Source organism: Lactuca saligna, chromosome 5 (genome assembly GCF_052625555.1).
Source record: "Lactuca saligna cultivar CGN05327 chromosome 5, ASM5262555v1, whole genome shotgun sequence".
In the NCBI taxonomy this organism is placed as follows: Eukaryota; Viridiplantae; Streptophyta; class Magnoliopsida; order Asterales; family Asteraceae; genus Lactuca; species Lactuca saligna.
In genome coordinates, this window is record NC_136421.1 from 214943459 (window position 1) to 214963247 (window position 19789).

At 36.5% G+C, this 19789-nt stretch overlaps 1 protein-coding gene across 1 annotated transcript; it reads right to left on the bottom strand.

Annotated features, from left to right (window-relative positions):
* Positions 1-9870: 9870 nt before the first annotated feature.
* LOC144998916 (Ribosomal protein S16 family protein) lies at positions 9871-11187 on the bottom strand. The gene is made up of 3 exons (XM_078958649.1): positions 10971-11187; positions 10447-10492; positions 9871-10271 (listed from the first exon to the last, which is right to left on the bottom strand). Exons 1-3 carry the CDS (start codon positions 11101-11103, stop codon positions 10058-10060), a joined length of 393 nt encoding a protein of 130 aa, XP_078814775.1. The 5' UTR covers positions 11104-11187; the 3' UTR covers positions 9871-10057.
* Between the last annotated feature and the right edge of the window lie 8602 nt (positions 11188-19789).

The window sequence follows — 19789 nt, forward strand, 5'->3', positions numbered from 1 at the left end:
ATGGATAATATTTTGAGAATAATACAAGTTATAATTTATTAATATATTATAAGTTCTAATATATTAATATAAGATCATATTATTTAATTAGTATTGATCTATAATTAATCTAGGATTAATTTTAGAGATCAAAGATATTACTAATTAAATATGGGCTTCTATATTTATATAGTGTGGGCTAATGCTTATTTGGAATGGGCTAGGCTTGCATGGAAAAGTCGATGGATACTCCATGGAGTTTTAACCCATGGATCTCATGGAAATGAAGAGACATGGGTATTACGGTTTACATGGATGTAACCCTAATCCACCACACTATATAAAGGAGGCTTTGGTTCTTGAAATCACACTAGTTGACACTTGTTGAGGTGAGTAAAGCAAGAGGGCCGATTTCAAGATAGTAGTGACTATTCTCTGAAAGTTCCAAGTTTGTGGTGATTTGTGATTTCCATTTGAGGAATTCACACTATTGGTGCTAGGCTCTAAAACTCCAAGCAATCAACTACTACTACAAGGTAAGTATTTCTACTAGCTTTATTTGATTCATGTTCCCCATGTCATGCTAGTTAGGATATGAACCTTGGAAAAATAATTATTTGCATGTATCTTAGACAAACATACATCCAAGGTTTATTAGGGTTGCATGTACACTTAGGAAGTGTTAGAATGCTCAAAACCCATCAGTGGTATCAGAGCCTAGGCTTGTTTGTTTGATACTTGATGCAAAATAGTTGAAAAAATCGAAAAACTTGTTGTCTGCCTGATGAACTCGTCGAGTCCATGGGGGGACTCGTTGAGTTCATGTGTATCTTCAACCTACTCGTTGAGTAAGTTCATGCACTCGACGAGTAGGAGCAACAGAGTGCAGATTTTCGACTTTAGTTGCTGGAAATGGACTAGAAACATTACCCTAAACTGTTTTGGTACTTGAAAACTCGTTTTAGATGGTATAATGTCTTTGCTAATCTATTTACAACAACTTGTTATCAAAATTACAAAGTTTTATGTGTAATCTTTGATTCATGAAAGTGTTCATATTCATGTTCTTGATCTTATGATGTTTAGATGATCATAGGAATTATTTGTAACCTATAAGGTAGTTTAATTCTTGATTATAATGTGTTTTAATGGAGTCCATAACTTGTCCTCAAGTTATGGAAAACCAAGAGTCACACTTGAATTAAAACCATTAAAAGAACACGAGAGTTAGAAAAATGAAGATTCTTCATTTTATTACTCTATTTAACTCATAAGTTACAAGAAATGAAAGGTTTTGAAAGTTTACAAAACTTGCACTCAAGTTTTGGAACAAGTAAAGTCATATTAAAACTTTAGTTCCAACACTTAGAATTTTAAAAGTTAAAATTCAACCCTTATACTTATAATATTATAAGTTAATAATAATATATGTGTATAAGATCAAAGTCGTCTTACCGCTAGTACGCCTCATTCATGAAGCTAGTCTATAAGGTGGGTATAAGGTTGTTGCCTATAAAATGGCAACTTAATGGGTGTCCACTCTCACCCACCGCTTGCTTGACTAGTGGAGGGTCGTTAGCCGAACGGGTAAGACAAGGACTTATAAATTCTCATTAAAAGTATGATGAATATTATAAAGTAACTAAATGTTTTATTAAATTCCCAATCTTAGTTACTTTAGGAAAAATGTGAATAAGGTGCTAATCCATGAAATTATACTTTACACTTTGTCTAAGTCGTTAGTGGAGCGTGTGTGGTTAACCGACACACTAACTTGGACTTAAGAAGGTAGGCAAAGGGTGACTTAATATTTATCATAGTATCGATGGAGCGTGTATGGTTAACCGGCACATCGATTGACGGGTAATTTATTAAGGGTACCAAGTAATTTGCATGGTTACTTCACACCTCGTTTTGTGATCCTCGGCATTCCAGTCACAAAACTTGGAGGGCACACTCGAGATTGAAACATGCCTTTGAAAAGTTCATTGAATCTCAAAAGAATCTAGGAGTTTCTAAGAACCAAATTAAATATTTTAATATTTCGACTTTGGTGGAAATTGGGGAATCGTTATTCACCTACCTTTCAAATATGTTATTACTTAGATTACGGCATACCTCTTCTAAGTATAATATATTGTGATTGGGTCCTAGCCTTAATACTACATTTGGGTGTTTTATTAAGGACTATTCCTATTTCTAAACTAAATGTTTTTCCTTCTCAGATGTCTGCAAACACTGTTGCTTCTGGCTCTAATCCTAATGTCTCCTTTTCTCTTATGAACTTGTGTGGGAAAGTCACTTTTGATGGATCCAACTTTAATGAATGGATCAGAAACATCTGAATGATTACCCGCTACGAGGATAAAGAATATGTCTTTGATAAGGAGCTTAAGGAGATTGATGAGACAGTTGCAACTCCTCAAGAGATCACTGAGTTTAGGGCACATGAAAGGGATGCCATCAAAGTGGCATGCATCATGATGGCCATTATGACCGTGGATGTCCAAAAATCCTATGAGGATTTCTACCCCTATGAGATGCACCAAGACTTGATGGAAAGATACCATCAAAGTGCTCGTCAAGAGAGATATGAAATCATCTCCTCCATGATAACAACTCGCATGAATGATGGTGAACCTATCACGAGCCACATGCAGAAAATGCAAAGATTTGTGGACCATTTGCTGAAGCTAAATGTGAACTTCCCTAAGGAGCTAGCAATAGATATCATTTTGCACTCCTTACCTTCATGTTATGATCAATTCCGCATGGCATACCACATGAACAAGGAAGAGGTCACACTCAACAAACTTCAAGGACTCTTAAAGACCGCGGAAAGTGGTCTTAAGGGTAAGGCGATTGTTACTCCTACTCATACCAACACCGCCCTTGTCTTGGCAATCGGGAAAGGACGATGGAAGAAAAGAAAGAGTTCTTCGAAGGGTACCAAGGTTAGGTCCCTTGATGGCTCTTCTTCAAGTGGAACCAAGAAAGGTTTCATCACTCCTTCTTCTAACCCAAAAGAGGCTGAATGCTTCTATTGCCATGAAAAGGCACATTGGAAGCGGAACTGCCCAAAGTACCAGCAAGATGTGAAGGATGGGAAAGTTAAACCCAACCATGCAGGTATTTACACTATCATTTCTAATAACTCACCCAATTCTAACTCGTGGGTCCTTGATACCGGTTGTGGTATTCATATTTGTTGTGACTTGCAGGGACTAAGAAGAAGTGAGAATGTGGAGCAAGGAAGGATAAACTTAATCATGGGGAACAGGAAAGTTACACCTGTCACCAAGATTGGAGTTTATACTTTGTCGCTAAGTAGTGGGTTAAATTTAGATTTGAATAAATGTTGTTATTCTCCAGAAATGGCAAGAAATATTATTTCCTTTCATGCATTGTATAAAAAAGGTTTCACCTTTTCATTTGATAATGAAGTTGGTTCGATTAATGCTTTCTTTAATAATGTTCTTTATTTTAAAGCATTACCTTGTGATGGCGTGTATGAAACAGTATCTGTGGTTTATAACTTAGGAAATAATGTATTGTGTATTGATTCTCTGAATAATAATAACTTGCATAAAGCATCATTATGGCATTGTCGTCTTGGACATATAAGCAAGAAACGCATAGGCCAACTCCAAAAGGATGGAGTTTTGGATTCGTTTGACCTAAAGTCAGATGATAGTTCCGAATCATGCTTACATGGAAAAATGACAAAGTCACCCTTCACAGGTTCTTGTGAGAGGGGTGAAGGTTTGTTGGACCTTGTACACACGGATGTGTGTGGACCATTAAAACATGCCACAAGGGATGCTAATCGTTATTATTTGACTTTTACTGATGAATACAATAGATATGGATATGTCTACTTAATCAAGCATAAGTCAAAGACTTTCGAAAGGTTTAAGGAATTTAAACAAGAAGTCGAGAATCAATTGGGTAGGAACATTAAGATGCTTCGATCTAATCGAGGTGGTGAGTATCTTAGTTCAGAGTTCCTCGACTATCTTAGGGAATGTGGGATTGTCACACAATTGACACCTCCCAGGACACCACAGTTGAATGGTGTAGCTGACAGGCGTAATCGAACCTTGATGGACATGGTTCGTTCCATGATGAGTCGAGCTTCGCTACCAATCTCATTTTGGGGGTATGCCTTAGAGACTGCCGCCTATATTCTTAATCTAGTCCCTACAAAGAAAGTTGTCAAAACTCCTCACGAGATGTGGACTGGTAAGGTACCTAAACTAGACCACATCAAGATTTGGGGTTGCGAGGCTTTTGTGAGACGTGAGACTCATGACAATCTAGAACCCCGAAGTGAGAGGTGTATTTTCATCGGCTATCCACAAATATCCTTTGGTTACCTCTTCTACAGACCTAGTGATAATGTGGTCTTTGTAGCTAGAAGAGGAGTCTTTCGAGAGAGAGAGAGAGAGAGAGAGAGAGAGAGAGAGAGAGAGAGAGAGAGTTTATAAGCCAAGGAGACAGTAGGAGGAAAATTGATCTTGAAGAAATTCAAGAGTCAAGTGGTGAAGGAACTTCAAACGCTAGCCCTCAACTTGAGGAGGAAACTCCTGTTGATCCAATTGACGAATTTGTACCTCTGAGGCGTTCCACGAGAGTTAGGAATGCACCTGAGCATTACTATGGTTTCCATATTACTGCAGAAGGTGAGACACTTATTAGTGATGAGACACTAGTAGGTCTGGATGATCCTAACAGCTACACGGAAGCCATGGCAGGCCCTGAGGCTGCTAAATGGAAAGAGGCTATGGATAGCGAGATACAGTCCATGTATGAAAATCAAGTTTGGAACTTGGTTGACCATGTACCTAATCGTAAGGTAGTTGGGTGCAAATGGATCTTCAAGAAGAAGGCCGACATGGATGGTAATGTACACACGTATAAGGCACGACTGGTTGCAAAGGGTTATTCTCAAACTCCAGGAGTTGATTATGATGAAACCTTTTCACCAATGGCCAAGATAAAGTCTATTAGTGTTCTGTTAGCCATTGCTGCATTTCATGACTATGAAATATGGCAAATGGATGTCAAAACCGCTTTTCTTAATGGAAAGTTGGCTGAAGATGATTACATGGTTCAGCCAGAGGGTTTTGTCAGTTCAGAGTACCCCATTAGAGTGTGTAAACTCGAGAAATCCGTTTATGGATTGAAACAGGCACCTCGCAGATGGAATCTTTGCTTTGATGAGAAAGTCAAGGAATTTGGCTTTTCAAGGAGTGAAGATGAATCTTGTATCTATATCAAGGCTAGTGGGAGCATAGTCAGCTTTTTGGTACTGTATGTGGATAACATACTACTCATAAGAAATGACATCCCAACCCTGCAGGAAGTAAAGTCCTGGCTTGGGAAGTGTTTCGCTATGAAGGACCATGGTAAAGTTGCCTATATCCTAGGGATAAGGATTTTGAGAAACATGAGTAAAAGACTAATTGGACTTAGTCAAAGCACCTATGTGGATAAAGTGTTGAAAAGATTCAACATGCATAACTCCAAGAAAGGTGAGTTACCCATTCAGAGTAACACCAGATTGAGTAAGACACAAAGCCCTGGTATTGAGGCTGAGATAGCAGAAATGAGTCGACTACCTTATGCTTCAGCTGTAGGATCGATCATGTATGCTATGACGTGTACTCGACTTGATGTAACTTTTGCTTTGAGCATGGTTAGCAGGTATCAAAGGAACCTTGGCAAGGCATACTGGACTGCGGTAAAGAATATCCTCAAGTACCTGCGAAGGACTAAGGACTGGGTCCTTACCCTTGGTGGGAGTGATGACTTGAGAGTTGTAGGGTATAGTGATGCTAGATTCCAGACTGATAGGGATAATTTCCGCTCTCAGTCGGGCTGGGTCTTTACCTTAAATGGAGGAGAAATCACTTGGAAGAGTTCCAAGCAGGAGACAGTGGCTTATTCCACTTGTGAATTAGAGTATATAGCAGCAAGCGAGGCAGCAAAGGAGGCTATATGGCTAAAGAACTTCATCGGATACCTTGGAGTTGTACTAGTTATAAAGGAGCCAATAGAGATTTTCTGTGACAACAATAGTGCGGTTGCCTTAGCCAAGGAACCAAGAGATCATGGGAGATCCAGACACATTGACAGAAAATATCAGTTCATCAAACATTGAATAGAAGAAGGAATCCTCGTGGCAAAGAGGGTATCATCGGATGAGAACCTAGCAAATCCCCTCACGAAGAGACTGAGTAGGGTTAAGCATCTCCAGCATGCTCGGAGCATAGGGCTGAAGGATGATATAAGTTTTAGTAGTTAGATAAATTATGAAATTTGTAAAGTGTAATTGACATTAGATGATGAATAAAAGGCGTTTTATTTATGAGTAAAGTGTTGCTATCTCTTGCCGGTCATTTACTATATTTCTTTTGCATGTTTTGACTTCCAGAATAATTATGTTTGGTATATCATATTATTCAAACCTCCACAGTCGGTCATATGTTGGAAGTAGGTATGAATCAAGACTGTCATGATTGGTTGCAGAGGTCTAAAGTGTTGGACATGGCTACAACAATCATGAGTGCTCATAAGTTCTGAGCATTGGACTCAACCCACGCTCACTGGAATCACTTCATGGAATTTTATCTCGAGTGATCGTGAGACGGTAATATCATATAAGTCTTCAAACCTAGAGATATGATTTGTTACTTACGAGTTGATTATGCATTGATTGTACGAAAACGCATTGGTAACTCAATGTTATAAAACGTGCCTTTGTGTATAATTCAATGAGTGGTAGAACAAACATATGAGTCGAAGTTTATCTGTTCCTTCTAGGATTAGAAGCGATATCTGGGTCTCTCGATGATTTTGTTTTGACCTATGTACCGGGCCCGGTCAGAACTAAATTGATGTGTTCAGTTAAGTTCCATGTCAAACAAATCGGAAATCGGGAAACAAATGCTGGACAATAAGTAAGACCATGTTCCATGTATTTGTCCATCTGATATCTTGAACAGAGGATTATATGATCACTTATCTGAAATGGCGCGTTCTAGTTCAACAGAGTTTAAAGAGCTACGATTGCTGATTGGTTCCTAAAGTCATACTTGCAACTATAGTTATTAGACTTATCCAAGTGGGAGACTATTGGATATAGTGTCTAAGTCCATAACTATATTTGGTATGTACTTGACCCGACCCGGCATGGTCCATTTGGGTTGCACTTCACCCGAACAATTTATGGATAATATTTTGAGAATAGTACAAGTTATGATTTATACAGTTATATATATATATATATATATATATATATATATATATATATATATAACTGTATAAGCACTTTCATGAATGTTATGATAATAGTGGTACCCTTAAACAATCACGTCCACTAATCATAATAATATAGGATTAAAGTGGTCTTCATTACAATCTACGTAACTAAACCCATCAATGGTCATGTATACATATAACTAATGACATAGATTAAACATGATGTGTGGTTTTAAAATCAAAATAGATTTCTAACGAGTTCCTATCTAGCTTGAAGTGAGATTAACCTTTAAATAAGTGCAACTAAAAATAGAATTAACCGAATTCTTAATTTTGTACAGACTAAACATAATTGTTCTTAAACAAAACATAAAACAACTAACTCTCACTAAAACAAATTATTACACCAATGTGTGCAGTATTATCATGAAAGACCTTAGCAGGCAGTCCCTTCGTGAGTGAATCCGCTATATGAAGTTTGTTCTTTATAAATAGTTATCTATTCGCACCATTTTGTTAACAACCAGAAACTTAATATCAATATGATTTGACTTGGTACAACTTTTGTTGTTGTTGGAATATAATATTGCTAACTAATTGTCACAACTTTACTGGTCTTTAAATACCAATAATATGCTACCTCGTTACAGCATTCCATAACCATATTCCATGATTTTATACCTCATAGCATGCTACACATTATGTGTAACACGCCGGCTTTCAGGTATTTTCAAATTCATATCTTAGTCTTAAATTATGTCATTTTTTGGTCCTTGGATTGGAAGGAAGTGGCCATGGGAAGCCCTAATGGTAAGTTTGTAATTTGGATGTGGGAGGAGTACGCTAAGCGTACATGTGGGTACACTAAGCATACATTATAAAGGTCAAGGTCAAAATTATATATTACATTCATGAAAGTGCAACAAAAGGCACACCCCTCATAATTCAACCATGGGACGTGTTTTGCAACAAAATCTCATATTAAGGGTCAAAATTATAAATTACATGTATAACGAATGTTACATATATTGTTCATTTGTTCCAATTATACAAATGGCATACAAAATTATTTTTTGTTCATTATAGCAGCATACATTCATTGTAGGGTTTTCTCCTTTTTTTTTTTTTTTTTTTTTTTTTTTTTTTTTTTTTTGTAGTTAACTATAAATTCAAGTAGTCACATTCGAGGGTTAAATACAACAATAAAGATAACCAATGGTTTATGCTTGTTCCATGAAAAGTCATATTATCTCCCTATAAAGAGCTTTGGTGGGCCATTCACCACTACACACCATAACACAATAACTCACCCAACATTTGAAAAACTTCAAGAACATGTTCATATGCCAAACCATCAATCTCCAGTCATCAGCAAATGATGCATGAACGTTTCATGATTCCTGACCCACTCAACTTTAAACATCGCATCCCTGCAAAACCACATTCTCCATACATGTTGCATCATACATCCCATAAAAGTCAAAGTCAAGGTCAAGGTTAAGAAACCTGTGTTGCTTAAAACATGTAAAGGTGATGTCAATTTCCTAATGTCAAGAAAACGAACTGTTGTATCTAAAGAAGTTATTGCAATAACCCATTTGTCATACAGATTAAAAGATAAGTAGTTCACTTCTTTATCATGAACAACGAATGTTTGGTGTTTATTTGTGCACAACTCCCAAATCATTAGCTTACAATCACCACCAACATATCCAAATACAAATCCATTCACCAAATGACATGATACATGTCCAACCACACTTCAATGATCATGTATTAATGTTAATCAACCATAAGTTCTTCAAATCAAATAATAATACGACATAAGTGGATCAAGGATGCCAGTTTACCTTGTATACATGTTTTACATCAAAAACTTAAAAAAAAATAAAGGCATCCCATAAATGATGAAAATCGCCTCAATGATCATGTATATAACAACTCAATGCTCAATACATATCTCATAAAAGTACAATGAAATCAAATCATTATACCGCATCCTGTAATTGAGGTGTCTGCATAAACAAGTACTTAAAAAATTCAACTTGAAAATCTACACTCATCTTCCATGTTGCAGATTTTGAAGTGTTACCCATGCCCTTCTTTTTAGTTCCTTTTATAACATAGATACAAAATAAAAGTATGAAAGAAACAAATAATATAAATTTAGCTATTAGAATGTATGTGTGGCTGAAACTATTTCATAAAGGGATAATTCATGTAATGTTTGCTACTACATGGACCATTTCTGCAATGTTTTCCTACTATAGGGACCATTCTGTAACAGTTTCTTGCCACAGGGACCATTTCTGTAAAAGTGCAAAATCTGCAAGAATACAAAGACATAATCTGCAACTTCTACTGCTGTTATAGAGATGCTTTAATCAGCTTCTACATATAGAAAAAGATTTTGCACTTGAAGGTATGCAATGTCGTAAACTTGACTCCTATATTGATTATACTTTTCAAGCAAACTGTCCAATGAAATTCACATTTATCCAAACAAAGAACAACGAGAAAGAACAAATCAAAGTTTCAATACACAATTTTATTTGATTTATCCTTTATTAATATCAGCCAAATATTATCAAAGACATCGTAAGTTGATCATATAACTACGAAAACTCCTTGTAACAAGAATGCCACCTTAACATAGTAATTCAAATCAACATAACAAGATCTTTTACTACACAATCTTTAAAACCAAACATTCAATTTATCCCTCATATGATTTTCACATCATTACAAAATGTTTATAACCAGAAACACCAACCCAACAACCTAAAACTACCACCATTTCTTCTCTTCGCGAAGTTTAAGATTTATTTTCTTCATCACCAGATTTAATACTAGGTTTGGTTGGTTGGTCAGGCATCATGACACGTCCACTCAGCGGGTCCACTGGACGCGTGTCGCGGGGCCCACCTTTCCGCCCCATTGCCACCATGGGTGGTGGCGGCAGTATCCCCGCCCTAAATAGCAAGCGTTGAACCGGATCCGAGGGTTGTGCACCAACCGATAGCCAGTATCTGTAACACAAAAAACCGATTGTCAATTTATTTGTTTATTTAGTTCTAGTACTATTTTCTTATATGGATCATTATCTTTTTGGTCAACCACAAAAACCAGTTTATTTTTGTTTTACGTATAAATAAATAAAGAAATTTTATCAACATTAAGAAAAATTAAAAGTAAGCAACTTACTTCACTCTTTCAAAATTAAGCCCCATTCGTTTCCCACCATCTTGGCCTGCATTAACAAGGCAATTAACCAACAATTAACAACAAAAATATATAATCCAGGTTTAATCAACAGGTTATCTATTTATCTAATTGTGATTCTTGGAGTCATAACAATTGCTTTGAAAATGCACATTCAATCGCATATCGATTATCAAGGAAAAGCTGTGAAAAGACTATGAGATTTCACTACTTCTAGATGCTTCCTGTTTCAGTCAATCGCAAATCCAAATACCACTAACTGAAAATAATCCCAACCGGAAGAAGAACCCAAATTTGGTCAAAATGTTGAAAGTTTCTCATATACTGGTCATTAGTAAATTTCCCAATTGATGTATACAAACATAAAGTTTCAATCTTGCCCTTGAGATTCGATAAGTAGTTGTTGAAAATCAATTGATAGGTTCTAATCAATACCGGAATCGTTACACGTTGGAACTAATCGAGATTATCAAAAAAATATAAGAAATCAAGAGAGAACGAAGAACCTGGCAAAGGATTAAAGTAACCCAAGACCTCTATATGCTTTCCGTCCCTCGGGGATCTGCTATCGGCTGCCATTACTCTGTAAAATGGCCTGTTCCGGCATCCCAACCTCGCCAATCTCAGCCTCACCACCATTTCTGCACGTTCTGTCTGTGGAAGAAGAAGTAAAATTAGGGTTTTGGGTTTTCCCTAGATGGAGATTTGTTTGCATGTCACCCCTTTTGATGGAAGAGTTACAAAAACTACCACAAACCTTCTAATATTCCAGTTTGATCCCCTGTTAGTTTTTCGTTTGTCCGATTTTGGCAAAAAGTTAGCCAAATACTTTTTGTTGTTGTTTATTTTGCTTGTTTGGTTGCTTTTTTCTTGTTTATGATATATGTTCCAATGGTACGGACGTAGATAGATTTTCGAGCATATTAAAAGATAGATTTGCCGGCATATTAATTTTTTTTTTTGTATGGATCAACGTTTTAAAAATCGGTTTTTTAGTTGAACCGGTATGTTGATTGGTTTTCGGTTCAATCGTTGAGTTAATCGGTTTTTATAATTTTCATCTTTTTTTTCTATTTTCCTATATATACATACATACATATATAAATCATAAATCTGTTATTTATAGAACATTAAAAATACATGTAAAAAAAAGTTGTGGATTAATCAAAATACATTAAAATAACATATAACTATAAATTTTAGTGTTTTAGATCAATACATATATGTCAAAAGGAAAATAAAATATAATACCAAAACAAAATATAGTTTTAGATAAATACAAACATATCAAAAAACTTTATACTAGTAACATCTACCATATGTTTTTATTTAGAGAAAATTAAATAAATTTAAAAAAAAAATCACCAACATTTATTATGCAAATGATTATTTTTCATGTATTTTTATTTAATTTAATCGGTTCAATCAATTTACTTTAACCAGTTTAACCGGGTTTTTCTAAAAACCAGCTGGTTTAATCCGGCTCGGAAATCGATGTAAAACCCGTGATGATTAAACTACTCATTCTCCCAGTTCTCGGTCCAATCAGTTCAACCAGTTTTTAAAACATTAATATTGATGTAAATGATACGAAAGTAACATATGATTGTCTCTTTTTGATAGCAAATCAAATCTTTGAGTTAGGGTTTACTGTTTGCAAATTAAAAAAAAAAAAAAACCTATAATTGAAAACGAGATAATATATACAACTTAATAATATTCCATTTACCAACAAATTTAGGCAATTTCAAAACCTCCTAGTTGGATTGTCGACTGACTATGTTCATTATACCGATGCTAAAGGGCAGTCACATGATAATATTTCTTCAGATTGGAAAACATTAATTGAGTGTATCGTGTTGTTGGGAGTAGAAGAAATCGAACTCATTTCTATTTAGGGTTTACAATATTTTTTTGGATTGAAAAAGAGGAACAAATAAACAAATAGGACTTTTAGAAGGGACCCTTATTTAATTATGTATTTATTTATTTATTTATTTATTTATTTTGGAAATGAAAAATAAATAAGCGGTACCCCCTTCAACAGTTACAGTTGAACCCGAGTTCGAGCTCCTTTACAAGACAAACTTGAAACACAAGGGATTTTCAGAGAAAAATTCCACCACATGGGGGCAGCAAAAGAGGTGTTTACAAGAATTGAACTCCAAACCTCACTCCATACATGAGAAAATTCCATGTGACCATACCCTATCCTCCTAACCGATGAAACTAAGTATCATTTAAGAGGTTCCCCCAATTAATAGTTAAAATAATTGCTTAGGGATCCACAATACAAGAAATATGACTCCACTGACTAAATAAGGCCAAAAACTCATAGTTTAATAAACAACCAGTGTTGATGTATTGTAACGACCTAGATTTTCTCGTCTAATTATCTATGGATTATCAAAGTTATCTATAAAAATTTCCGAAATTCTATTAACTCGTAAAATAAAACATTTTACACCCGAGACAATATTCAGATTTACATTAAAGCTATACATGTAAATCAGATAAGCAACAAGGCAAATAAAGCTCAAATGACAATACAGTCTAAGTCTTTGTGCTCATATCTTTTCACGTACAACAACTACTACCTGAACCTGCAAAATATGAAAAGTATCTACAACATCAGACCATAGGTCTGGTGTGGTCTGGTGATTTGGTGAGTTATATTTTATCTGATTTCATGTAATCATACTCTTCTTTTTATCTTCATTCCCTTACATGCTCTAACATTATTTTCTCTTATTTCCCATACTGTAAATCTCATCTCCCCTTTCTCTTAGCTTACATAGCTATTCTTTCTCTTTACATACTCTTCTATTATAATCTTATATTCTCATCTCATACTCCTTTTTAGTCTCATCTTAGGCTCGTCTCATACTCTATTCATATTGTATCATCAACTCTTATTATCTCATCTCGCATCCTTCTTATGCTCTATTCTTTATATTTACATATGATATACTCTTCTCACTTCATATTTTTTCTTGTCCCTTACTCTTATCTCATGTCATCTCTTTACTCTTCTCATTCCCTTATCATGTATCTTACTCTTAGCATGCATTCTCATACTCTTCTTATCATGTTATAGTGTATACTCATCTGAAATTAACCCTTTCCTTAGATCCTTTGTGGATCTTTCAACATTCTTCATCTCTTGAATCCCTCGCAGATTTTCTTACTCTTAATCCCTCACAGATTCTCTTTAAGTTATTAAAAAATTCTCTTACTTTGTTCCACTTATGAACCCCTTCCTCTATCTTCTCTAACCATACACAATCTCATTCCCGCAAGAATCATCTTTCTACACTTTTCTAATTCTTTTATGTGACTCATCACATAATACTTATCCCATGGACAATTGATGTGTGGAAAACAAACTAGTTTTAATCCTACTTTTTATTAATAAGTTAAGCACACAAACGCACTGAACCTGTCTTTTAGTGGTATAGTTGGATAAGTAGGGTATTGAACTCAGGGAACGGAAATTGATCTAATAACTAATTTTAACTAAGCAAATAATAAAATTAAAAGGGTTTTTCTCTAGTTTTACAAGACTAGAAACTTAAGCAAAGCAAATAAAACACTTAACTTACTAATGATTAAAACAAATGACAATTTCACCAAATTTATTAAAGGGTTTCTGTTTAGGTTCAACTAATTCACTCATATGGTTATTTTCAAGATAAATTAATTATTATTGGTTACCAACTATAGTGGTTAGGTTCATAATTATTACTCCTAACCCTTAGACAGTTAATTAATTCAAGCAGTGGCCAATTGTTTAAATTAACTAATTACCTAGTTCAATTATTTGGATTAAATAAGATTTGTAATTGGTTAATCAAGTTGATATTTCAATTAACCTCTTGTTTGTTGGTTCCTCAAACAAGCTCACACATTAACTTACCTATTTTCTTATTAATCTTAATTTCATATTCATTACTCTTAAGCATATGATCAAGTGTTCACAATACATATGAGGTTAATAATCAAGAGATGTTCATGCAACTTAATTACCTTCCAATTAACAGAAAATAGTTGCCATCAATGCATAAGGTTCTTTAACAAACTTAATTTAATAAAATCACCAAATCATAATCAATCAAGAAGTATATTATAACCATAGGAGCAAATTAGTCTTCCCAAACAGAAACTAAACGAATTTAGCTAATAGTCATGATAAAAACGAACTCAATAACAGTTTTAATAAAGCTAAACATCTTAAATCCTAAAGCTAAGTGGAATGATTAACCTAATAGCCTTGATTCTTCCAAGGATTGAAGATTAGGGTTCTACAGCTCCTCCATGGATTCTTTGTCGCAGGTCCAACTCTTAAAATTGCCAAAAGTCTTTTCCAATCGGATAATGAATTAGTATTTATAATTTTCCAAAAACAGGTTGTACTCGGTGAGTAGCAGACCCAACTCGCCGAGTAGGTGTGAGTTATCCGTCTCAAATCAGGAGTCTTGACTTATCCTCTGGAATCTTCTCATGTACTCGCCGAGTAGGCTCGAGAACTCGCCGAGTAGGTCTTCTTTTGTCCTTCATTCTTCACTCTTTGATCTTTAATTGCTTCCCTTTGTTCCTTTTCACCCCCAAGCATGTCTTAAGGACTGAAAACAAAATTTAAGCTTTATTAAGTACCTTTTGTCCACATTATACACAAAATTAGTTAAAAATGAATAAAAATATATGCTAAATAACTAACTAATTATGCACATATCAAAATACCCCACACCTAACTTTTGCTTGCCCCAAGCAAAACTGAATTTTAAAACATTAGAATCATATATAACAACTCCAATCTAGCCCAACCATTATGCCAAGACCGTAACGCATGCATTTGTGTCTAAAATTGTCCTAAATACCCCCCCCCCCCCAATACTCCAAATACTTACAATCCTCATAAACATTCGCCCACTCACCCTGAACTATGCTCATTTTATGCAACCCTCCGAATCCATCCGCAGAAAACCTCTTACCCTCAAGGTATTTTTAGTTGAGCAACCCAAGCATACATAAACTAGACAATTACAATTTATGATACCACTATGGAGCTCTTTTGAATTCTTCACTTCCTTGATAATTTGATCTTTGATCTCTTTGAATTCACCACCTTGTATTGATTGATTTTTGGTATCTTCAACTTTTTGAATTTCTTGGAATTTTGATCTTTTGATCTTCACTTTATTTGCTCCAAAATTCTTACAACTTTTCTTGCAATTCTCTCTTTTTTTTAACATGTATTTCTCACCTTTTTCACTCAAAATCCTACATGCATAAGCAGGGGCGCTCAACCTCAACCTTTATTGGCTAACGATAATAATTTTCCTGGATACATTTCAGGTTTAGGCTGCTAAACGTATTGCATCCCTCAGGCTGAGCAAGGTCGTGTTTTTGTCCCATGATTTCACTGGAATAAGGAAGCCACAAATGCACTAGAACGTATATAGGCTCAACTAAACATTTGGGTTTTCATGCAATTATCAACACAATTCTAACATAGAATCCTAATTGCTTTTACCAAAATTTTCTAAATTAATTCCTAAGTAATTTCCTTTTTGGCATGCAACAATGTAAAATTTTAAAAATTAACCTAAATTAAGATTCTAAATTTTCTAATTTGTGACCAACCCCCCTACCCCACACTTATTTTAATGCAATGCCCTCATTGTATAAAAATGCAAATATAGAGAGAATTGGAACAAACTCCCCTGGGGTAGCAGTCGATAGGGTTGATTCTCTTCTTTTAGCTCCATCTTCAATAGACTTTAGACATGGGAACAGCTCATCCATGTCTTGGGTGTCAAATGTCTCATGTGGTTGACAACTTCAAAATGTCACGGAACAGACTTCTTAGAAGATTTCCAGTAAAAACTCTTCATAACAAGTGGATAAATGCTGTAGTGAAAGTGCTCAAAACAACTCTGGGACTTGAAAATTGTACATCTACTCGGCGAGTAGTGCCGTGTACTCGGCGAGTAGCTCTCAGCCTGGAACCATTCGTGTAATACTCCCATGTACTCACCGAGTAGGTTTTGTGCACTCGGCGAATAAGCACTGTAATTCTAAAAATAATTTGTTTCTTCTTCCTTTGACCCTGGGTTTTGAAATTTGACACTTTATTGACCCTTTCTCTAAGTCCTTCAGCAGCAATAATCTTCACAACTCTCGACTCTAATGGACTCGATCCTAAGGACAAGACTTTGTAATTTTTTTTTCTTGAACCTCTCTCATCCCTTACTTGACCCTCAATAATCTAGTATGCTTCCTAATCTTCCATACCTGAAAACAAACCACTAAAAGTGAAAGTACCAATCATACCAACCAAAAATAAAAATTATCCAAGTTTATAATCATCCAAACAAAACATCATAAAACATGAAAAAAACAAAGTCTTCATTCTTCTTCATCTTCCATGTCCTCCCCTCCTGCTCCACTTCCTCCTCCACCATCACCTCTCATCATCCTCTCTTCCTAATTCATAATGTACGGGTATCTCGGGTCGGGTCTTGGAGCAATATGCATTTGCTCAAAAAGATACTCGAACGATTGGTTATTATAGTTAACCCCTCGCCCGATATCATCTAGGTAGTGCCGGTACTCTACTTGGTTCCATCCATCATTATCTTCCACCACCGGAATAACCGGTGGGTCTTCCCGTACCCTTTCGCTTCGTTGCCGAACCCGCCTTCCCGGCTCCTCGGGGATTGCCGGCTCGTCCGCGTGTGGAATGGTGAAAGAGTCGCCAAACTTCTCAACGATTCGGGCCCTCCTATATAGAGCGGTGTTGAACGGTGGAGGGTAAATAATCGTGAGTGCCCTCGCCTCGGGTAGATCTAACACTCCAAATGACCTGGCCAGCCTCGTAACAAACATGCCTCCATTTATTTTGGAGTTGACTTTCTCCTTGACCGCCCCTTCAGCTAAAAACCTGGCAATGTAATAAGGAAGGTTGCAGAAAGAATCTGGAGTAATAATACTCCAAAGATAGAAAATATCAAGGGTTGGGACTTTGTCCCAATCCTTTCGCATGTTAATCGTACTGGCCACAAGGCGGTGAATCAGGCGATGGATTGGTGAGCGGATATGCCCCTCCTGAGCAGTAGAGGGAATGTACACCCGGTTGGCAATTGTGTTCCACCAGGTAGAAGCCACCACCCCTCCAGGAAGATCCTTGTGGTAGTGTTCCAGAAATGCTTCAAAATCTTCATTAAGCATGGTGCTTTGGTCATACACTCCCAGCCTCCAAGAGAACTCTACCATGCTGCACTATCGCAGCTCCCCACCAAGAGAAAAAGTAATAACATGGGGGTTGTAATATTCACTACCACCTCGGAATGAGATGGTAGCAAAGAACTCCCAACACAGCTCAGCATATATCGGTTCCTGGATCTTGAACAACTGCAGCCACCCATCACAGATGATGGTGCTATCCCCTAAATTACACTCCTTTACCAAATAAGGAGTGAGCTCTTCTTCCAAACCCACTTGACCGAACCACCCCCAATCTACAACATTAGGCAGATGAATTTCCTTTGGTTTTAGCGCCTCTAGCTTATTCTTGGCGCGGGCTTGTGAAGACTTGGATGTTATTTGTCGGAACGAGAGCCACGAGTTTTCACCTTGGCTCCCTCCCCTCGAAGATTGTTCCCTTCTGAACATGGTTTCTGCAAAACAACAATAAAGAAGACACAAACAAGCAAAAGCACTGCTATTACAATCAAATAATAAACTGCATACTGCCTACTCGCCGAGTCCGTAACACCTACTCGGCGAGTAGGATGAACTGCGAGACAGAATCGATCTCATTCATATGTAGAGTGCCCAAAACTCCCAATTGCTCACATGGGTTTGTTGTATTGAGTCAATATACCATAGATCTAACATAAATTACTCCTAACATTGCCTAATTCATGGCAAAATTAGAACCCTAGATTTTGAGGGTACCCCCAAAATCCGATTCTAGACAAAATAGGGCCATTAATTTAATAAAGATTGAACCTTTTGTGGGTTTACAATAGAAAAATCTTACCTTTTTCTTGGAGGGATGAAGATTGAGTGGAGATTGAAGAAAAAATCGCAAAGGTCTTGAGACTACTCTGCACGGCGAGTGTGGGAAGTGAATGGGTGAAAACCCCTTTTTTTTATAGATTATAAATCACCTGTGTAAATCGGCTACTCACCGAGTAGGAGAGATCTACTCGCCGAGTAGAACTCTGAAATTGCGTTTATTGGGTTCAATTAGGCAGGTACTCGCCGAGTATGCGTGCCTACTCGGCGAGTATCCCTTGCAGATTGAAATTTTTTTAATGTTGGTGAAAAATTAATGCATTTTCTTATTTTTTAACCATCCACCCCACACTCTAGGCATTGCTTGTCCTCAAGCCACTATATTCTTAATAGAAGACGAATGAAAACAATAAAAATAGAAATAAAGTAAAGGAAAAGAGAATGCAAACTTGAAGCTCGGGTTGCCTCCCGAGAAGCGCTTCTTTTTTAGGAGTCATTAGCTGGACTCCTCCCCTTCTACGTGGTTTCCCTTCCTTCCAGCAACAACAATTCTTCCATTCCTTCATTCCGGGGGACTCCTTCTTCATATTTCTTGACTCGATGTCCATTAACTTTGAAAGGCGTTCCATCTCTTGACAATAGCTCTATAGCACCATGTGGAAATACCTTCTTCACTAGAAAAGGACCATCCCATCTCGACCTTAGTTTCCCCAAGAAAAGCTTTAGCCTTGAATTAAAGAGCAACACTTTTTGGCCTTCATGGAATTCTTTATTTTCTTTAATCCTTCGGTCGTGCCACATCTTAGTCTTCTCTTTATAAAGCAACGAACTCGTGTATGCATCATTTCTAAGCTCTTCAAGGGCATTCATTTGCATCAACCGGTTGCTCTTGAGTTGCTCCGTGTTGAAGTAACACATCTTTAAGGCCCAAAACGCCTTATGCTCTATCTCCACTGGCAAATGACATTGCTTTCCATACACCAATCTATATGGTGTAGTACCAATAGGTGTTTTGGAAGTTGTACGGAAAGCCCAAAGTGCATCATCTAGCTTCTCCGACCATTCCTTGCGATTGCTCCCCACCGATTTCTCCAAAATTCGCTTTAACGCTCGATTCTTCACTTCGGTTTGTCCACTAGTTTGTGGATGGTAGGATGTAGAGAATTTATGGGTTACACCATATTTCCTTAGCACATTCTCTAGTTTATCATTAGCAAAATGTGTGTCTCGATCACTTATAAGTGCTTTCGGGACTCCAAATCGTGAAAATAGTTTCTTCAAAAACCGCACCACTACCCGACCG